Source organism: Pseudorasbora parva, chromosome 23 (genome assembly GCF_024679245.1).
Source record: "Pseudorasbora parva isolate DD20220531a chromosome 23, ASM2467924v1, whole genome shotgun sequence".
NCBI classification, from domain to species: Eukaryota; Metazoa; Chordata; class Actinopteri; order Cypriniformes; family Gobionidae; genus Pseudorasbora; species Pseudorasbora parva.
In genome coordinates, this window is record NC_090194.1 from 30134993 (window position 1) to 30151343 (window position 16351).

The 16351-nt window shown below is 40.3% G+C and overlaps 2 protein-coding genes across 5 annotated transcripts in view; one reads left to right on the forward strand and one right to left on the reverse strand.

The window, feature by feature from the left end:
* The first annotated feature begins 481 nt into the window (after positions 1–481).
* Positions 482–7157, forward strand: trim69 (tripartite motif containing 69). Of its 2 annotated transcripts, none has more exons than XM_067433191.1 (6): positions 482–1288; positions 1374–1469; positions 2677–2910; positions 4268–4290; positions 4392–4510; positions 6580–7157. In XM_067433191.1, the coding sequence occupies exons 1-6, from the start codon at positions 767–769 to the stop codon at positions 7122–7124; spliced, it is 1539 nt and encodes a 512-aa protein (XP_067289292.1). In that variant the 5' UTR covers positions 482–766; the 3' UTR covers positions 7125–7157. The 2 variants fall into 2 exon arrangements, with proteins under 2 accessions (XP_067289292.1, XP_067289293.1); XM_067433192.1 differs by having other exon boundaries at positions 4395–4510.
* A 3300-nt stretch (positions 7158–10457) lies between these two features.
* The window catches only part of bmp1b (bone morphogenetic protein 1b), a 40382-nt gene continuing 34488 nt past the window's right edge, over positions 10458–16351 (reverse strand). For 2 of the 3 annotated variants that reach the window (XM_067433528.1, XM_067433527.1), the window contains exons 15-20: positions 16119–16299; positions 15629–15754; positions 12153–12280; positions 11822–12035; positions 11493–11743; positions 10458–11404 (exon numbers count right to left, since the gene is read on the reverse strand). In XM_067433528.1, the coding sequence (XP_067289629.1) occupies positions 11270–11404; positions 11493–11743; positions 11822–12035; positions 12153–12280; positions 15629–15754; positions 16119–16299 (1035 nt within the window). In that variant the 3' untranslated portion in view covers positions 10458–11269. Of the gene's footprint in view, positions 11405–11492; positions 11744–11821; positions 12281–15628; positions 15755–16118; positions 16300–16351 lie in introns of those variants that run through there. The other variant, XM_067433529.1, reaches the window with a different exon arrangement.

The window sequence follows — 16351 nt, forward strand, 5'->3', positions numbered from 1 at the left end:
TGAGGGGGGCTCACTAGCCTGATGAAGTCATACTCAATTCTAGTCAGAATATGAGTCTGATACTGCTCCATTGGGCTGTGTTTCAACCAAACCAGGAAAGACCTCAATGATGTGACAGGAATTGGGTAGAAGTTGTGAGACAACTTTGCGAAATATTATAATGCTTGCTAATTAGCTTTATATTTAAAATAATTGGGTGGAATTTGAGACAAAACTCATATATATATATATATATATATATATATATATATATATATATATATATATATATATATATATATATATATATATATATATATATAGTGATGCAACTGAAAATGAGCAGTTCTGTTGAATATGCTTAAATCCTTCATGCATGAAGTTTAAAAAAAAAAGAGTAGGGAAAAAGTAGGGCACATCTGGTTTTACTCACAAAGTTTTTAGTGCTGACATATGCACAGTCAGATGGAGGGGATTAAACCGTATTGGATAAATACCAGAATACTGTATGTGTGCAATAAACCTTCTCAATAAACTTTTTAATCTAGAAGAGGATTCTCAAAAAATAAACAGTCCATGGGCTCTGTAGGCTTTTGGTTTCCTGGCTGTAGGTCTGACGTCATGTTGAGGGAAAGCAGAGGGGAAGTGCAACTCCAGCCAACTTTCGGCAGGATCAATCCTGAGGCAAGAGCCGCCCCCTCAGCTCCCCCTATCCTTTCTCACAGTCAACAGGAAAGACAGGGCCAGAGCTCTGAGAGAGCCAGAGAAGAACACCACTGAAGACTAGATGTCCAACAATCTCCCCACACAGGACAAAATGGATAAGCAAAAGCTGAGGGCTGAAATCAGACCCCGAGTGTCCAAGAGCTCTGCGCAACGCTTGAGCAGGGACCTCACCTGCTCCATCTGCCTGGACCTGTTCAAGCACCCGGTTTCCTTGCCCTGCGACCACACTTTCTGCGAGGCCTGTATTACGAGTTACTGGAGTGGCCCTCGCGGCAAAGGCCACTGCGGGTCCGGTTCCTGTCCTCAATGCAGGAAAGTCTTCCCTGGCCAGAGCTACAGACCCAACCGCATTGTGGCCAACATCGTGGAGAGCTACTGTCAGGGGATCGAGGAAAGCGGGGGGCAGCTGACCGTGTTGTCAGCAGACACGGTTCCCCCGACCCCACTTTGCAACAGACACAGAGAAGAGCTGAAACTGTATTGTGAGGAAGACCAGGAACTGGTGTGTCTGGTGTGCGGGATCTCTAAGGACCACCGGGCTCATACGCTGGTGTGCGTGCAAGATGCTCAAAAGAGATATCGGGTAAGAATCAAAAGACAATTTGTCGCTTATTTTAGAACTTCTTCAGCTCAAAGGAAAAAAATATCATTGTCTTTTTGTTGAACAGGCTTCTTTAACCACTTCTGCAACTGCCCTTCAAAAAGAGCTCAACACTGCTCTGGAGTGTGAGAGAGAGACTGAAGAGGAGGTGAAGAAACTCAAGGTAAGAAGAAATTTCTGCATAATCTCTCCCTTGAAAGCATTTGTAATGATTCCTAAACCTTACCTGATTCAGTGTTATTTATTATTAGATACTAGCCTTTAGTTTTTAGGTTTTTTTTTGCTACGGTGTTTTAAAAACAGTTTTCCATTTTAATTTTAGTTATTGTTTTTTATCCATATTTGCCATCAAAACAGCATTATACCCCATTGACTTTAATTTTATGGACTAAGAACACTTCTTTTGTTTTGTGCAGAAGCAAGACATGCGTACACACTCTTAAAAATAGTCCTTTCACGAGTTCACACTTACAAATAATTCAGATAGAATAAATGGTATGCGTATTTGGCGTGCTGTCCGAGGAGTGGGCTCCGAGCTCGGTATTTGGCCCGAACCCAGAGTACTCCCCCCGTATTTCTGGTTAGGAAAGTTAACCAGGTGCGTGTGAGGTAGAAGGGGTGGTGGAGGGATGCTGCAAACTTTGTCAAGGAACATTGGTGAGTTGACTGGGTATTTATGTGATCCTCCACTTGAGCTGATTGGTAGACATGTTGATTACTGATTGTTGACAGCTGGTTGGAATGACATCATGATTAGGTAGATCATTTGAACGTGCTTCTCCCGAACTTAGTTTTTTAAGAAACATCATTTATTGGCATTGATGGTTCCATGAAGAAACTTTAATATCCATGGAACCCTTAAATTTCACCAAAGGTTCTTTATAGTGTAAAATAGTTATTTAGATACAATGTTCTTCACACTATAGAAAAAATGGTTTGAAAGATTTTTGAGGGGGAAAAATGGTTCTTCAGTGGCATCACTGCGAAAACTCCCTTTTGGAACCTTTAATTTTTAGAGTTCATGTTTGGATCAAGGGTGAACCGAGTAGTTTGCAGAAGCCACGACTTCCATATGTCAACTGTTTGGTTACCAAAATACTTCAAAATATCTGCATTCAGCAGAAGAAAGAAATTCAGTTTTGGGTGAACTATGCCTTTAAGACCTATTAAAATCTTTGGGGGGAAATGGAAGAAAAACAATTCTGACTCCATTGTGCTTTTCACTGTTCAGTCAGTTTCACAATAGTCAATACAATTTTCACTAAAGTCTCTTAAATATTGAGCTTCATGCAAGCTTTAGTTGCAAATGCCAAATACGGCATTCCACCTCTGAGGGAAAACCTTACCTCAAATACTGCTTTTGAACCCAGGAGCACACTGCAGATCTGAAGCAGAGAATCGAGGCACAGTTCAGCGAGCTCCATCAGTTCCTGTACCAGGAAGAGAAACTCCTGCAGGTCAAGCTGAAGACCGAGGAACGGCGGGAGCTGATAAGGCTGGACGAGCACAAGGCCCTGCTCAGTGTGGAGATATCGCGTCTGCGCAGAGCTATGAATGATATCGAGGACAAACTCAGCGAAAATGATCCTTACACGCTACTCAAGGTGAGTGCACAGCCACAGCATATTTGCAGCACCAAAGACATTTATTTCCAATAGGAGGTGGTGATGATTAGAATCGAAATTTGAGTTTGAGTTGGAAATGGGTGTGCAGACCGTAAAGATACAGATACTGCAGTGAAGTAACAATCACCTACTGTCAGAGATTAGCTGTGTGAACGAATGTACATGTGTGTGTGCGTGCGTGCGTGTGTGTGTGTGTGTGGTTTGTGTATATATTATTTAATTATTTATAATTTCTTATGTTAAACCAAATATTATAATCTCAATCCTTTGGCTGAGACATTAAACCGAGGTCCTGACTCTCTGTGGTCATTAAAAAACCATCTGTGGTAATTACACCCAAATAAAAATACTCAATTGCACATATAAAGCATTTTTCATAAACACTTGTCTTCATGACAAATTTATTTGAGCATAGGTTACATATATAATTAACAGTAAGAAAGCTCCTCTCTAGTGTTTCTTTATTGCTAACTAGCAAATCTAGAAAAAAAACTAGAACATCGGATGACGTTCATGAGGTTGGCTAAATACAGTTTAAGTGACGTATTGTTTACAAGCTGTTTTATTGACGTCTTTCCGCAGTTAAAACACTGATTGGCTGATTACACAAGTCATAATTCAGATTTCGGTAAATTATAGTGTATCTTTCAACATACCTGTTGGTATTCATGCCTGTTTTTCAATATATAACTTGTTTTACATATATACATTGATGTCAGTTTTACATACAGTACATTCTAAAACATAAGCATCAAGAAATTGTTTCGTTTAAATTGACATCTGTCAGGAAACATACTTTCGAAGTATTGCAGATGAGCAGACAGTCTAAAAAAGTATGTCTTCAAGATGTAAACACGCACATTAAAATAGATCTTCCTCAGATGTACGCATGTTATCCGAGTTACGTTCGGACATGTCTTTCCGCACCTTTTTGATTGATAGGATATCAACGTCCCTAGTCATCGGCTGTTTTTAAACAATCGGTTTGAAAAATATAGCTTGTATCGCCCAATACAGATTACTGGCAGATACATTGGTGCATCTCTATAAAATATTATTCATCCTATCCTAAACGATCATTTCAAAGGTTAACTGTAAACAGAAGCGCTGTCGGATGTCACTTGGGTCGGGTCAACACAGGAAGCAATCTAATGATCTCATCCTTGCAATAGGAAGATAATGCAATTAGTGCAGCAAAAGGGGATTTTCCAGAGTCTTGGATGGAGAAATGAGGTGTAGCTTATTTTTCAAACACTGATCTCATGTGGAAAACTTCTGCCCCTGTCCCTCGAACTGAGCCAATTTCATCAGTCTCCCTTTTCCTGTCTTTCTGCAGAGTATAAAGGGCCTGCTTCAAAGGTGAGTGGCCTCTACGGATCTGTTACATTTAATGTGTTCACTAATATTTTCACGAGGAAGTGGTTGAATTGTTTTTGCGTCTGGGCTTTTATTGTTTCAAGCAGGCAGCCACCAAAATTCGAGAGGCAGTCACTGACACCGCCCAGCCTGTGTGAGGGCCGCTTCGCCGGGCCCCTGCAGTACAGAGTGTGGAAGTCACTGAAGGGAAGCATCTATCCAGGTTTGAGAATTAAATATGCATTTTCACATAGCTCTGTGTATTATTATTATATATGACACTCAACGGTGCTTAAAAAAACACTCAAGGACCACAATAAAATAGGGATACTTCACCGCTTATTCATATTAAACTATGTTATTCCCTTAAAGGGGTACTTCAGCGCTGGGAAGATGAATCTGTATTTAAACTGGGTCATCAATTTAGTAGAAATGTGAAATTATTTTTGAATTTGGTGCCTTCTAGACTGAGAAAAGACAGAAAATGTATTTTTGTCTCATGGGGATGAAAAACTACAATTCCCAGAATGTTTCGCTGCCCTGTGAGGCCATTCCCAACGCCACCGCTACTGTGACTGAGTTGGAGAAGACACTACAATTAAAAACTGAACGTGTGTGTTCAATATAATGAGTGAGTCACGCGCCAGTATCACAGCACTGTGCACTAACTGCAGGAGTAAGATAAATGAGCTCTCGTCTCGTGATGAGAGCTGAGGTAATCGCGACTACACTCGCGGCATACATTCACAACGCGAGTTCAGTCTGGCGCGTTTCAGTTCATGCCTTTGCAAGCTTAACTTTCATAGAAATTAATTTGAGAAGTTAAAAGACTTACATTGCTCACCATAGCTCCGTTTAAATGAGTGCCTGTAGCTGCAACCTGAGCTCTCCCTGCCAGCTGAGTGTAATCTCCCATCCCCCATGCGCGGGTTTAAAAGATGCAGAAATGGCTCCCTCTGCTGGCTGTAGTCTTTAGCCTTTGAGCAAACATTCCTCCTATGATGCAAATATCGTCAATTTGCATCATAGGAGGAATATTTCCAGAAATAAAATGCATAAATCTCTTGTCAGGGGGATATGAGGGGGGAAAGCACAATCATTTGAATATACTCCAGGGTTTCTTCTGATACAAAGCCATATGCTAATCGCTGATGTAACCCTTTAACTAAGACGAGTTGATGCATACCTCTCTCGTCTCAGTGCGTGCACTTAATCGCTCTGACGCGCGGTGATGAACTGATAGCATTTAGCTTAGCCCACTAAGCCCAGTTCATTCACTATGGTACCAAACAGAGATCAAGTTAGAAGTACCAAACACCTCCACGTTTCCCCTATTTAAATACAGTTACACGAATAGTTGAACGATCAAGTATGATGACATAAAAGAAAACGTGCTTTTCTAAGCAGATTAAAAAGGAGAACTATAATGGATGGCGGAATAGCACTTCTGAGAGTACTTCGACTCGGCGCAGTAAAAAGTCTCGGCTAAAAAAATCCTCCCTCACATCTCCTTCTCTCCCCTATTGAAAAAAAACGAGAGAGGAAGGGGGAGATGTCCATAAACATCTGCCTGTCATATAACTCCTCCACACGGCTCCAGGGAGTTAATAAAGGCCTTTTGAAGTGAAGTGGTGCGTTTGTGTCAGAAAAATATCCATATTTAAAACATTATAGACTAAAATAACTAGCTTCAAGGGTCAAGGGTTACTCTTTCGCCGTAAATCAACTTGAGTACTGCTGAGCGCCGGAAGCTAGTTATTTTAGTCTATAAAGTTTCAGAAGGCCTTTATTAACCCCCCAGAGCCGTGTGGAGCAGTTATATAATGGATAGATGCATTTTTTGGACTTCAAAAACAACCCATCAAGTCAATACCATTATAAAGCTTGGAAGAGCCAGGACATTTTTAATTTACCTCTGACTGTATTCATCTAAAAGGACAATGTCATACATACCTAGGTTGACTCGAGGGTGAGTAAATCATGGGCTAATTTTCATTTTTGAGTGAACTAACCCTTTAAGAATATTTGATGTAAACCACTCTTTAATCTCAGCTAAACAATCTGAGAGGACAGATGGAGGAAAAGAGTAGGGGTAGGTTTGGAGGATGGGAAAAGTTGGAATTGAATATCACATTTCCTAAAAATAAGAGGACCCAAAACTGAGCTCTGTGGAACACCAGTACCAATGATTTCAGTAGACTACAATCTAGAATCAGTAAATGCAGATTTATCTGATTGCATTTAACCAATCACTATATCATGTTCTAACATTTATCTCCTACATTGTTCTAGTTCCCTCAGCCATCACATTTAACTCCATAACGGCCAACCCGTGGCTCAGTCTTACATCTTCACTCACGTGTGTGCGCTACCAGACCTTCAACAACGCGGTGCAGGACAACCCACAGCGCTTCAACGCCGCCCTGTCTCTCCTGGGCAGTCAAGGGTTCACTAAAGGCCGCCACTACTGGGAGGTGGAGGTGTACAGCAGCACCGTGTGGACCGTAGGAGTCGCCCGTGAATCCGTCACAAGAAAAGGCGTCATCAATACCATGCCTGCCAACGGCTTCTGGACGCTCTCACTGTCGTATGGCGTTCAATATATGGCCGGGACGTCTCCACCAACATTACTGGCCTCTGAGGAACCACTGGCAAGGATCGGCGTGTATCTGGACTACAAGAGAGGCCTGGTGTCCTTCTACAATGCTGAGAGCATGACGCACCTCTACACCTTCAAGGACACCTTCAATGAGACCCTCTACCCTTATTTTAACCTGGGGTTCCTGGATAAAGTGCATGAAAATGAGCCTCTTAAGGTGTTCCTACCTAAAATCTGAATTTTAGGTTTTAATATTCATACTGTTCATATTCCATAATATTATTTATATATATATATATATATATATATATATATATATATATATATATATATATATATATATATATATATATATATATAAACACTAGGCTGGACCTGGATATTATTTGATGAAGTTTTTTTTTTTTTTTCAAAGGTTAGAGAATTTCCACACACACAAAAAAAACAAAAAAACAAAAAAAATTAAATGACGCCATATTTTGCAAACGCATTTATGACTATAATGTCTTAATGTTACAACGGGTTAGTGGTTAGTGGAGGCACATGAAACCAAATCTTTAAAAAATGGTTAGACCCCATGGCTTATGACTCTTAAAACTGCTGTAAGCGATTTTATTTTGGACTACCAAGCATAAGATATCACTGACACATATCAGTTGATGTTAGTGCTACCAGTGCCATTATATTTATATCGGCATGAAGGTCAAACTACATGATTTGATTGGATGGCATGACGCATGGTCCTTATACAAAGCCTGCTGAGAAAAAAAAACTATACACATGTGAATAAAAGTAGTAGGGTAATGTGGACTCTAGCTAGTCTAAACTCTATAAGCCTAATGACTTTATCATTTTTTAATTAAAATATGTACAATCTCTGGAAGAATGTTAATTAAAAACCACCAAAAAATGTTTTGCTTCATTTTACTGTCTGGCCTAAACACAAATTCTTTTCCGCCTCATGACTTCATTGATCAATGCAATTGCCATTATTAACCACGAGGAGGTGTAATTGTACTGTTGTTGTGTTACGCCAGGAGTGTTGAAACTTCTTAAAAGTTTCTAGTAAGATTAGCTGGTTCGGGTGTTTAATTGGGGTTAGAGCTAAATTTCGCAGGACAATGGCCCCCTGGGAACAGGATTGGACACCCCTGTGACTGTGTAAGCCAACACAGAAAGGGAAAGGCACCCTGACATGCGGTCCATTTTTCTGGGAGCAGCAATTAAACATAATTAGTCCTACACCAAAGCTCTTGATTTCCACCTTTATAATTGACACAATGACTTAACCAACAGGTGGCATTAGTCAGGAAGTCATTTAGACTTAGAATGAAAAACTGATCTGGCTTTATTTTGCCCGGTGGGGTGTTACTTGGACCATTAAAAGTCTTAGCTATGAATGTGGAAATATAAGACCCTATAATTACAGGCCATGGTGAAAAACGGTGTTAAATAATCACACGTCAGTTTGGAGAGAATTAACTTTTCTATAAACAGTTTTTTAATTGTTTTGTGTTTTTAAAAAGGTATTTCTGGATCTGGATAATGATACAAAACAGCATTCCAGGGAGGTATTCCAGAAAGCAGGTTGTGACATACCTGGGTATGTTTGAGTAAGCAGATAACCTCAACTTTAGTTTCCGAAAGCAGATGTAACTTTCAGGGTATGTAGGTATGCTCCAGAGCAGGTTATGTTCCATGCTTAGTTTGCTTAAGATGTATTTAGATGCATGTTATATATAGTTATATTAATATGAATACATTTCTTATATAGTTACTGTTATATGCAAATATTATGCTTTATCTTAGCGTCTGTTTCCAGGGTTAATCATCAATTTGTATCTCTGTTGAGAATGTCTTGTGTGCTGGGGAGTTCTATTTAAAGCAGTAAGTACATTGTTTAAAATAGCGTACGATACTGCTTATGTATCCTGTATAGTAACTGGTGTGTGTGTGTGTGTGTGTGTGTGTGTGTGTGTGTGTGTGTGTGTGTGTGTGTGTGTGTGTGTGTGTGTGTGTGAGCCTGTTTATGTGGTTTATGAGGACACAAATTTGTATAACTACATGGGTATTACACTGGTATTACACTATAGATGTGGTTCATCTGATATGTCCTCATAATTCAAATGGCCTTAAAAACATACTAAATTATGTTTTTTTGAGAAAGTAAAAATGCAGAATGTTTCCTGTTTAGGGGCAGTGTTTAGGGGCAGGGGCAGTGTAAGGGGATAGAAAATACGGTTTGTACAGTATAAAAACCATTACGCCTATGGAGAGTCCCTGTAAACTACATAGACCACAGTGTGTGTGTGTGTGTGTGTGTGTGTGTGTGTGTGTGTGTGTGTGTGTGTGTGTGTGTGTGTGTGTTGCAAAAATTTAAATAAAGAGATTAAAAAAATTTGAGAATGTCTTGTGTGTTAGTCTGGAACATACTCTGGGTTGTCTCAACTTTACTCCTGGATGCGTTTTTGGAACCAGCATACCTTGAATAAGCAAGGATTTGGGTTAATCAACCGAGAGTTCAGGTATATGTGATGGTAAATGAACCTTGCTTTCTGGAATACCCTCATGCTGTGCTAAAATGTAGGATACGAAGTTAGCCTAGTTTTGTAAGTATCACTGTGCATCACACATATAAAAACATAGAAATTATTTATGTGCGACTGCGAAGGATGAATCTTCCAATGCATTTAATGATGTTTGCTGAATAAAATTATAAAAATAAAATTATTCAAAAATCAAAATGGTCATTCATTTATTTTTTATTATGTATTCAATGTCCCCTAAAAACAATAATTACATTTGAGGCCATCCTATATTAAGGACGAAATAGTCAATTTTTTTCCTTTCTTTTACCATCTATGGGCCTGACCAGCTGAAATGTGTCCAAACCCCCCTACAAAACTAGCCAGCAGACCAGCCTGATCAAGCTAGGGTTAAACAAGCTAGACTGTTTCTACACAGTCAAAAGAGCAATAAAAAAACTTAATCTCAAATTGTGTTTATTAGTCACATTAACATTTTGTCTTACAGTTCATTGCTTCAGAATTTCATATGGCAAAGAATTTAAAGGCACAATATGTAATTTTTGCCACAAGAGGTCACTTATTCAAAACAAAGGCGTAGATTGATGATGCCTTGATTTTTAGAAAATCATGGGAGTTTAATGCATTAGCTCATCCTGCTCATTCATGGATAAGCTAATGTATTAATTAGTTATTAACATTATTGTAATATGAAGCAGGGTGGGGCTAAAAGCCGTTAGAACAGAGCGATTGCCAATGAGAGACAAACGCGATGAATGTATCCAAACAGTTGCTCATCTCTCTAATAAAACACAAAATTTTTGGTGTTTCCATGGTTTCTACAAAATAAAACAGCAATTAATCGGAACTCTTGGAAATCAAGGGTAACGCAGGTATGACGTCATTGATAGGCGACACACAGACACGATCCGTGCCCTAGTTAAAATGGCTTATTTCTCTGGATTAAAACATTCTTGGAAACATTTGAGATAGTGTAAGTACACAAGTCAACAAAATATATAAAATTGTTTTAATGGGTTTGGGGGATTTTAACCCAAAATTCATACATATTGTGCCTTTAATTCTAAGGTAAGGCTCTCAAGCCAAAACATGTTGGTATTCCCTTCGCCACAAGTGTTGCTGGATGATCTGGATCCCTTTTTATTGTTGCTCTGTTACTTTATTCCATGCACATTGTGAGTAGGTACAGTTGCACCAGATCTATTTCTACTAATATAATTTAAATTTAGCCGTATGAATAATCACATCCAACTCTCACCTAAGGAATAGTGCTAGAATTGCTTTTTTACAAAAAAATATAATCTTTGTAATTATCATTGAATGATATTTTATACATTTCCAAACTCAATTACCACCAACCTAGATTTGTGGCAATTATGATTTAATTGTTTTATAATAAAAAAATCATCTAAAAGTCTTTTAGATGCTATGGCCTTCGAGGAATGGAAGAGATCTCTGCGAGGCAAAAGTGCATCAGGGACATTTTGGATCCAATTATTTCCCCTCCTCCTTAACTTGCAGTCAACAAAGCCTTTCATACTAATAATATCTGTGCTTCTGATGTTCCATTTCCTTGAGTTTTCCATGGATCCTTTGAAGTATGACAGGGCAAAAGTCCTTACATTAAGCCATATCCCTACATTAAGGTTGTCATCTCTGCTATTTTTTATAGCTGAAAGGCTACGTACGGGTTTGGCACCATTAGGACTTTCTCTTTGAGGTCTGGAGTTGAGGGATACAAGGGGCCCCAGGTGGCATCAATAATAAAAGGTGCACAGGAGGTGTATCGGAGGCCCCTGGCTGCTATGTTTTCCCAAGCTCTTCTGTCATGAAGAACTCACTTACTAGTGTGCAGGGTGTCCTGGAACTTGGTGCTTGTGTACCGAACATGGAAACCTTTCTTGTTGATGGTGTCGTCCGAGTGAAATTTGATGACAATGGCATCACCAGCTGAGTAGATCTCTTCAGGCGGCTATAAAGGATCAAACCGATAAATTCTTGCCCTGCAAAATGTATAGATGTATGTGCTTATGTTGGTTTAACAAAAAACTTAAGCTTACCCCAGACCCACAGTAGCGTCCCAGCCTGGGTGCTTTGACATCAGCTCCATCAAAGAGCTCCACGTAATCATAACCGCAGTCAGCTTCCTCCTCAATCTCAAAGGTGTGGAAGATGAGCTCCACCCCATAGCCCTTCTCTGCTGAGATCACCCATTGGCAGTCTGAAGCTCCGGAATAGTTGTTGTCCCCAAACTGAGCGTGGGAATACAGATCCTTGGTCTTTATCTCCGCCTTCAGACTACCGCCACACTCTGAGAACAAGGACGATTATCGGTGACCAAAATCAAACGTTCATGGAGAACCTCTGGATTACTTAGGGAAAGAAATACCTGCTGAATGAGAGGCTTTAAAACCCCTTTTCTGTACAGAGTTATCCGAGAAGAACCGCAGGAACATGGCGTTACCACTAGAAACGACCGGCGATGGCTTTTTACTCCCACAAAAGCGGCCAAAACTGGTCGCTCTGCCATTTTGGCCATCATGTATCTCCAAGTGGTCGTATGCACACTCCTGATGAGCCTCCATGTTAATCTCCTCAAAAGCCTATGAGAGACAATACAATTTGGATTAATCGGCACACAAACAGAGCTGGTGGAATGGTTTACTAGTGTATACTGTATCTTTAACCACTCATTTTGTCAGGCCGAATGATGCAAGTACAAGTTTTATGCGGTGGCCTGGGGTGGTGGATAGGGTCCATGTGCAGGCCTTCTTGCTTGGGTATTTATCAGGCCAGTTTGGACTTGTGATGATACCGGACACACTGGTAATGGTTTGATCACAGCCCACTAAAACACAAAAACCAGGGCATAGATAATTGTTGTGAATCATCAATATAGGGAATAGATGCATAAATAATATGTTCAATTAGTTTAATTAAATTATAAGGTTTCCCAAACTGGGAGTTTTGAACATGCATTAACAATAGGCTTTTTTAGAAAAAAAAACAATGTAAAAGATAGAAAAGAATAAATTGTGAGAATCAATACATTATTAATAATTTACTGTAATTTTGTGAATATTAAATAATCATCTAAGGATTGTTAGGAACACCATACTAATACTGTGTTTGACCCCCTTTCGCCTTCAGAACTGCTTTAATTCTTTGTGGCATTGATTCCAACAAGGTGCTGAAATCATTCTTTAGAAATGTTGGCCTATATTGATAGGACAGCATCTTGTAGTTGATGGAGATTTGTGGGATGCACATCCAGGGCACAAAGCTCCGGTTCCACCACATCCCAAAGATGCTCTATTGGATTGAGATCTGGTGACTGTGGGGCCATTTTAGTACAGTGAACTCATTGTCATGTTCAAGAAACCAATTTGAAATGATTCGAGCTTTGTGACATGGTGCATTATCCTGCTGGAAGTATCCATCAGAGGTTGGGTACATGGTGTTCATAAAGGGATGGACATGGTCAGAAACAATGCTCAGGTAGGCCGTGGCATTTAAACAAAGCCCAATTGGCACTAAGGGGCCTAAAGTGTGCCAAGAAAACATCCCCCACACCATTACACCACCACCAGAAGCCTGCACAGTGGTAACAAGTCATGATGGATCCATGTTCTCATTCTGTTTACGACAAATTCTGACTCTACCATCTGAATGTCTCAACAGAAATCGAGACTCATCAGACCAGGCAACATTTTTCCAGTCTTCAACCCTTCAATTTTGGTGAGCTTGTGCAAATTGTAGCCTCTTTTTCCTATTTGTAGTGGAGATGAGTGGTACCCGGTGGGGTCTTCTGCTGTTGTAGCCCATCCACCTCAAGGTTGTGCGTGTTGTGGCTTCACAAATGCTTTGCTGCATACCTCGGTTGTAACGAGTGGTTATTTCAGTCAAAGTTGCTCTTCTATCAGCTTGAATCAATCAGCCTATTCTCCTCTGACCTCTAGCATCAACAAGGCATTTTTGCCCACAGGACTGGCGCATACTGGATGTTTTTCCCTTTTCACACCATTCTTTGTAAACCCTAGAAAAGGTTGTGTGTGGAAATCCCAGTAATTGAGCAGATTGTGAAATACTCAGACCGGCCCGTCTGGCACCAACAACCATGCCACGCTCAAAATTGCTTAAATCACCTTTCTTATCTACAGTTTCCATGAAAGGGTGTACATGGTCTGCACCAATACTTAGGTAGGTGATGTGTGTCAAAGTAGCATCATATTGATGTCAGGACCCAAACTTTCCCAGCAGAACGTTGCCCAATGTATCACACTGCCTCCACCAGCTTGCCTTCTTCCAATAGTGCATCCTGGTGCCATGTGTTCCCCAGATATAAGTGACACACATGCACCAACCATCCATGTGATGTAAAAGAAAACGTGATTCATCAGACCATGCCACCTGCTTCCCCATGGTCCAGCTCTGATGCTTTCAGCGGTGGACAGGGGTGAGCATGGGCATCCTGACTGGTCTGCGACTATGCAGCCCCATAGTCAACAAACTGCGATGCACTATGTATTCTGACACCTTTCTATCAGAACCAGCATTAACTTCTTTAGCAATCTGAGCTACAGTAGCTCGTCTGTTTAATCGGACCACACGGGGCAGCCTTTGCTCCCAACGTGCATCAATGAGCCGTGGCCATCCATGTCATCGGTTTACCACTGTTCCTTCCTTCCTCCCTACTTATAATAGATTATGACCACTGCAGACCGGGAACATGCCGAAAGAGCTCCAGGTGTCTAGCCATCACAATTTGGCCCTTGTCAAACTCGCTCAAATCCTTATGCTTGCCCATTTTTCCTGCTTCTAACACATCAACTTTGAGGGCAAAAAGTTTGTTTGCTTCCTGCTTCTATGAAGCCCATCCCTCTGAAAAATGGTCTTAGATTGGTTAGATAGCCAAATGTAGTTTCATGTATTTTTATTGGCTGAAGTGCCAAGCACAGGTTGTCCGGAAATGCCACGCCTCTTACTATTATGGGCAGAAGTCACATCTGCAGGGACTAGCAAGGGTTTATGATGTCACCAACCCGGGAAGAAGCTTGTTGAAGTCCAAACCGGCCGTTTTTGTAGGCAATAAACTGACATAACTTTAAAAGACAATACCTTCGTTTGCATTGAACTTTCAGCGCTGTAACTTTGCAGATACTGTTTATGCTCAAGCAGCAACATTACACACTCACCAAAGTTAAAAAAGTAAAATCGCATGCAACCACCCCTTTAAAGGTCATGGCATTATAAGAATATCCTGAAAGTTTCAGAGCTGAAAACGTCCTTGTTAGTCAAAGAAAAGCTTTTATAGACATCAGGCCCAGAAAACGATCGCGTGCTTCATCCTTACGTCATCGCGCGACAAAACACGTGTCTACAGAATAATAAGCTTGTGTAATTCAGTAGCCCCGCCCACCGACTCATGGAGCTCTTCGGATCCCGCTACAAAGCAGCAGTAAAGATGCAGAAGAAGAAAGCAAGATATAGTGGAAGAACACAGTCGCTGCATAAGCTTCCTTCGGATCCTAATATTAGGAATGTGTGATTTATTTCTAATGAAGTTTCAGCTCATATGGGGAAGACAATGTACGCATGTTCGCTTCATTTCACCGTGGAATCGTTTGTAAACAAGTCTCAGGTGGATTTGCAGACACAATGTTGGATCCGACAGGAATGGTGTAATGCGCGATCGCGGTTCGCACTTATATCCTCTGATCGGGTGGGCCATGCTTTCAGATTTATCCCTCCCTCATGTGAACTGAACCGTGGGCGTTTACTTCCAAGTCTCCAGTGCATCAAAGAGAGCCTCAAAACCAGTGTAGAAAATTGCCTATTACTTATTAGTTATTATGTTTTTGAATGTAAAATCCACATGAACGTCATTAGTTGACCTCAGACAACAGTATAAAAAAATAAAAAAGCCAGTTCATGACACTTTTAAGAGGTCATCAATACTTCAGGCTTAAAGAGTTTACAAATCTCTTTGTGTTTTCCGGGCAGCCTTGAAGCAATAATGAAACGGCGCTTTGCAAAAAACATTCATCTCTGCATCTGTATGAGTTCAAAAATAATACAGAGAGCTGAAGCACTTAATTTTGTCCTATTTATGGCAAATGAATGCCTTCAGTTTATTTCACATATCACTAATATTTTCTAATAAAAGAATGATTGGAAACGCGACGTAAAGCCAAACCTTCTTTGCAGTCGTGTTTATTGGTGTGTAACACAAAGCCGCTGCGACACTGACAGCTGTAGCTCCCAAATGTGTTAACACACTCATGCTGGCAACCTCCATTCTCCCTAGAACACTCATCCATGTCTGCCGGAGAAAAAGAGGAACTGCATTATTATTATGTAGTCTGTTGATTGACACAATACGCCCAACTGTATAACTAACAGCGAAAAAGAGTCTATGAGATTTGTGGCTATAAAAGGAGACCTGACAGTTTTGTACTTAGCCACAAACTTTCATTGTAAGTACCTTACTGTAAATGTACGCATTTACACAGTGAAGGACAGCTTGACATTACTTTCTAAAGGATTGATTTTGTACTGAACTAAAAATGTTTTTTAAAAGAGTCAAAAACCGCCAGAAAAGAAAGTCAAGACAGTCCAAAACTTTTTTTATATTGTTCATTAGCTGATAACCGTTGCAGACAACAAATGCAAATCATCAGTCTCACCAGAAAAAAACTGAGCTTTGAAGCCTCTCTTGGACACAGTGTTGTCTGATTTGAACTCGACACGCATACTGTTGAGCTGGGACGTGATTCCCTCTGGTTTCTCTGTTCCACAGAACTTCCCATGAAGCTTTGCTTCAGTGGACAAACCACTGTGTACCTCAACATAATCATATTTACAAACCTGTAAACAGACAGACAACAACCAATTAGGAATGCACCAATGACACTTTTTG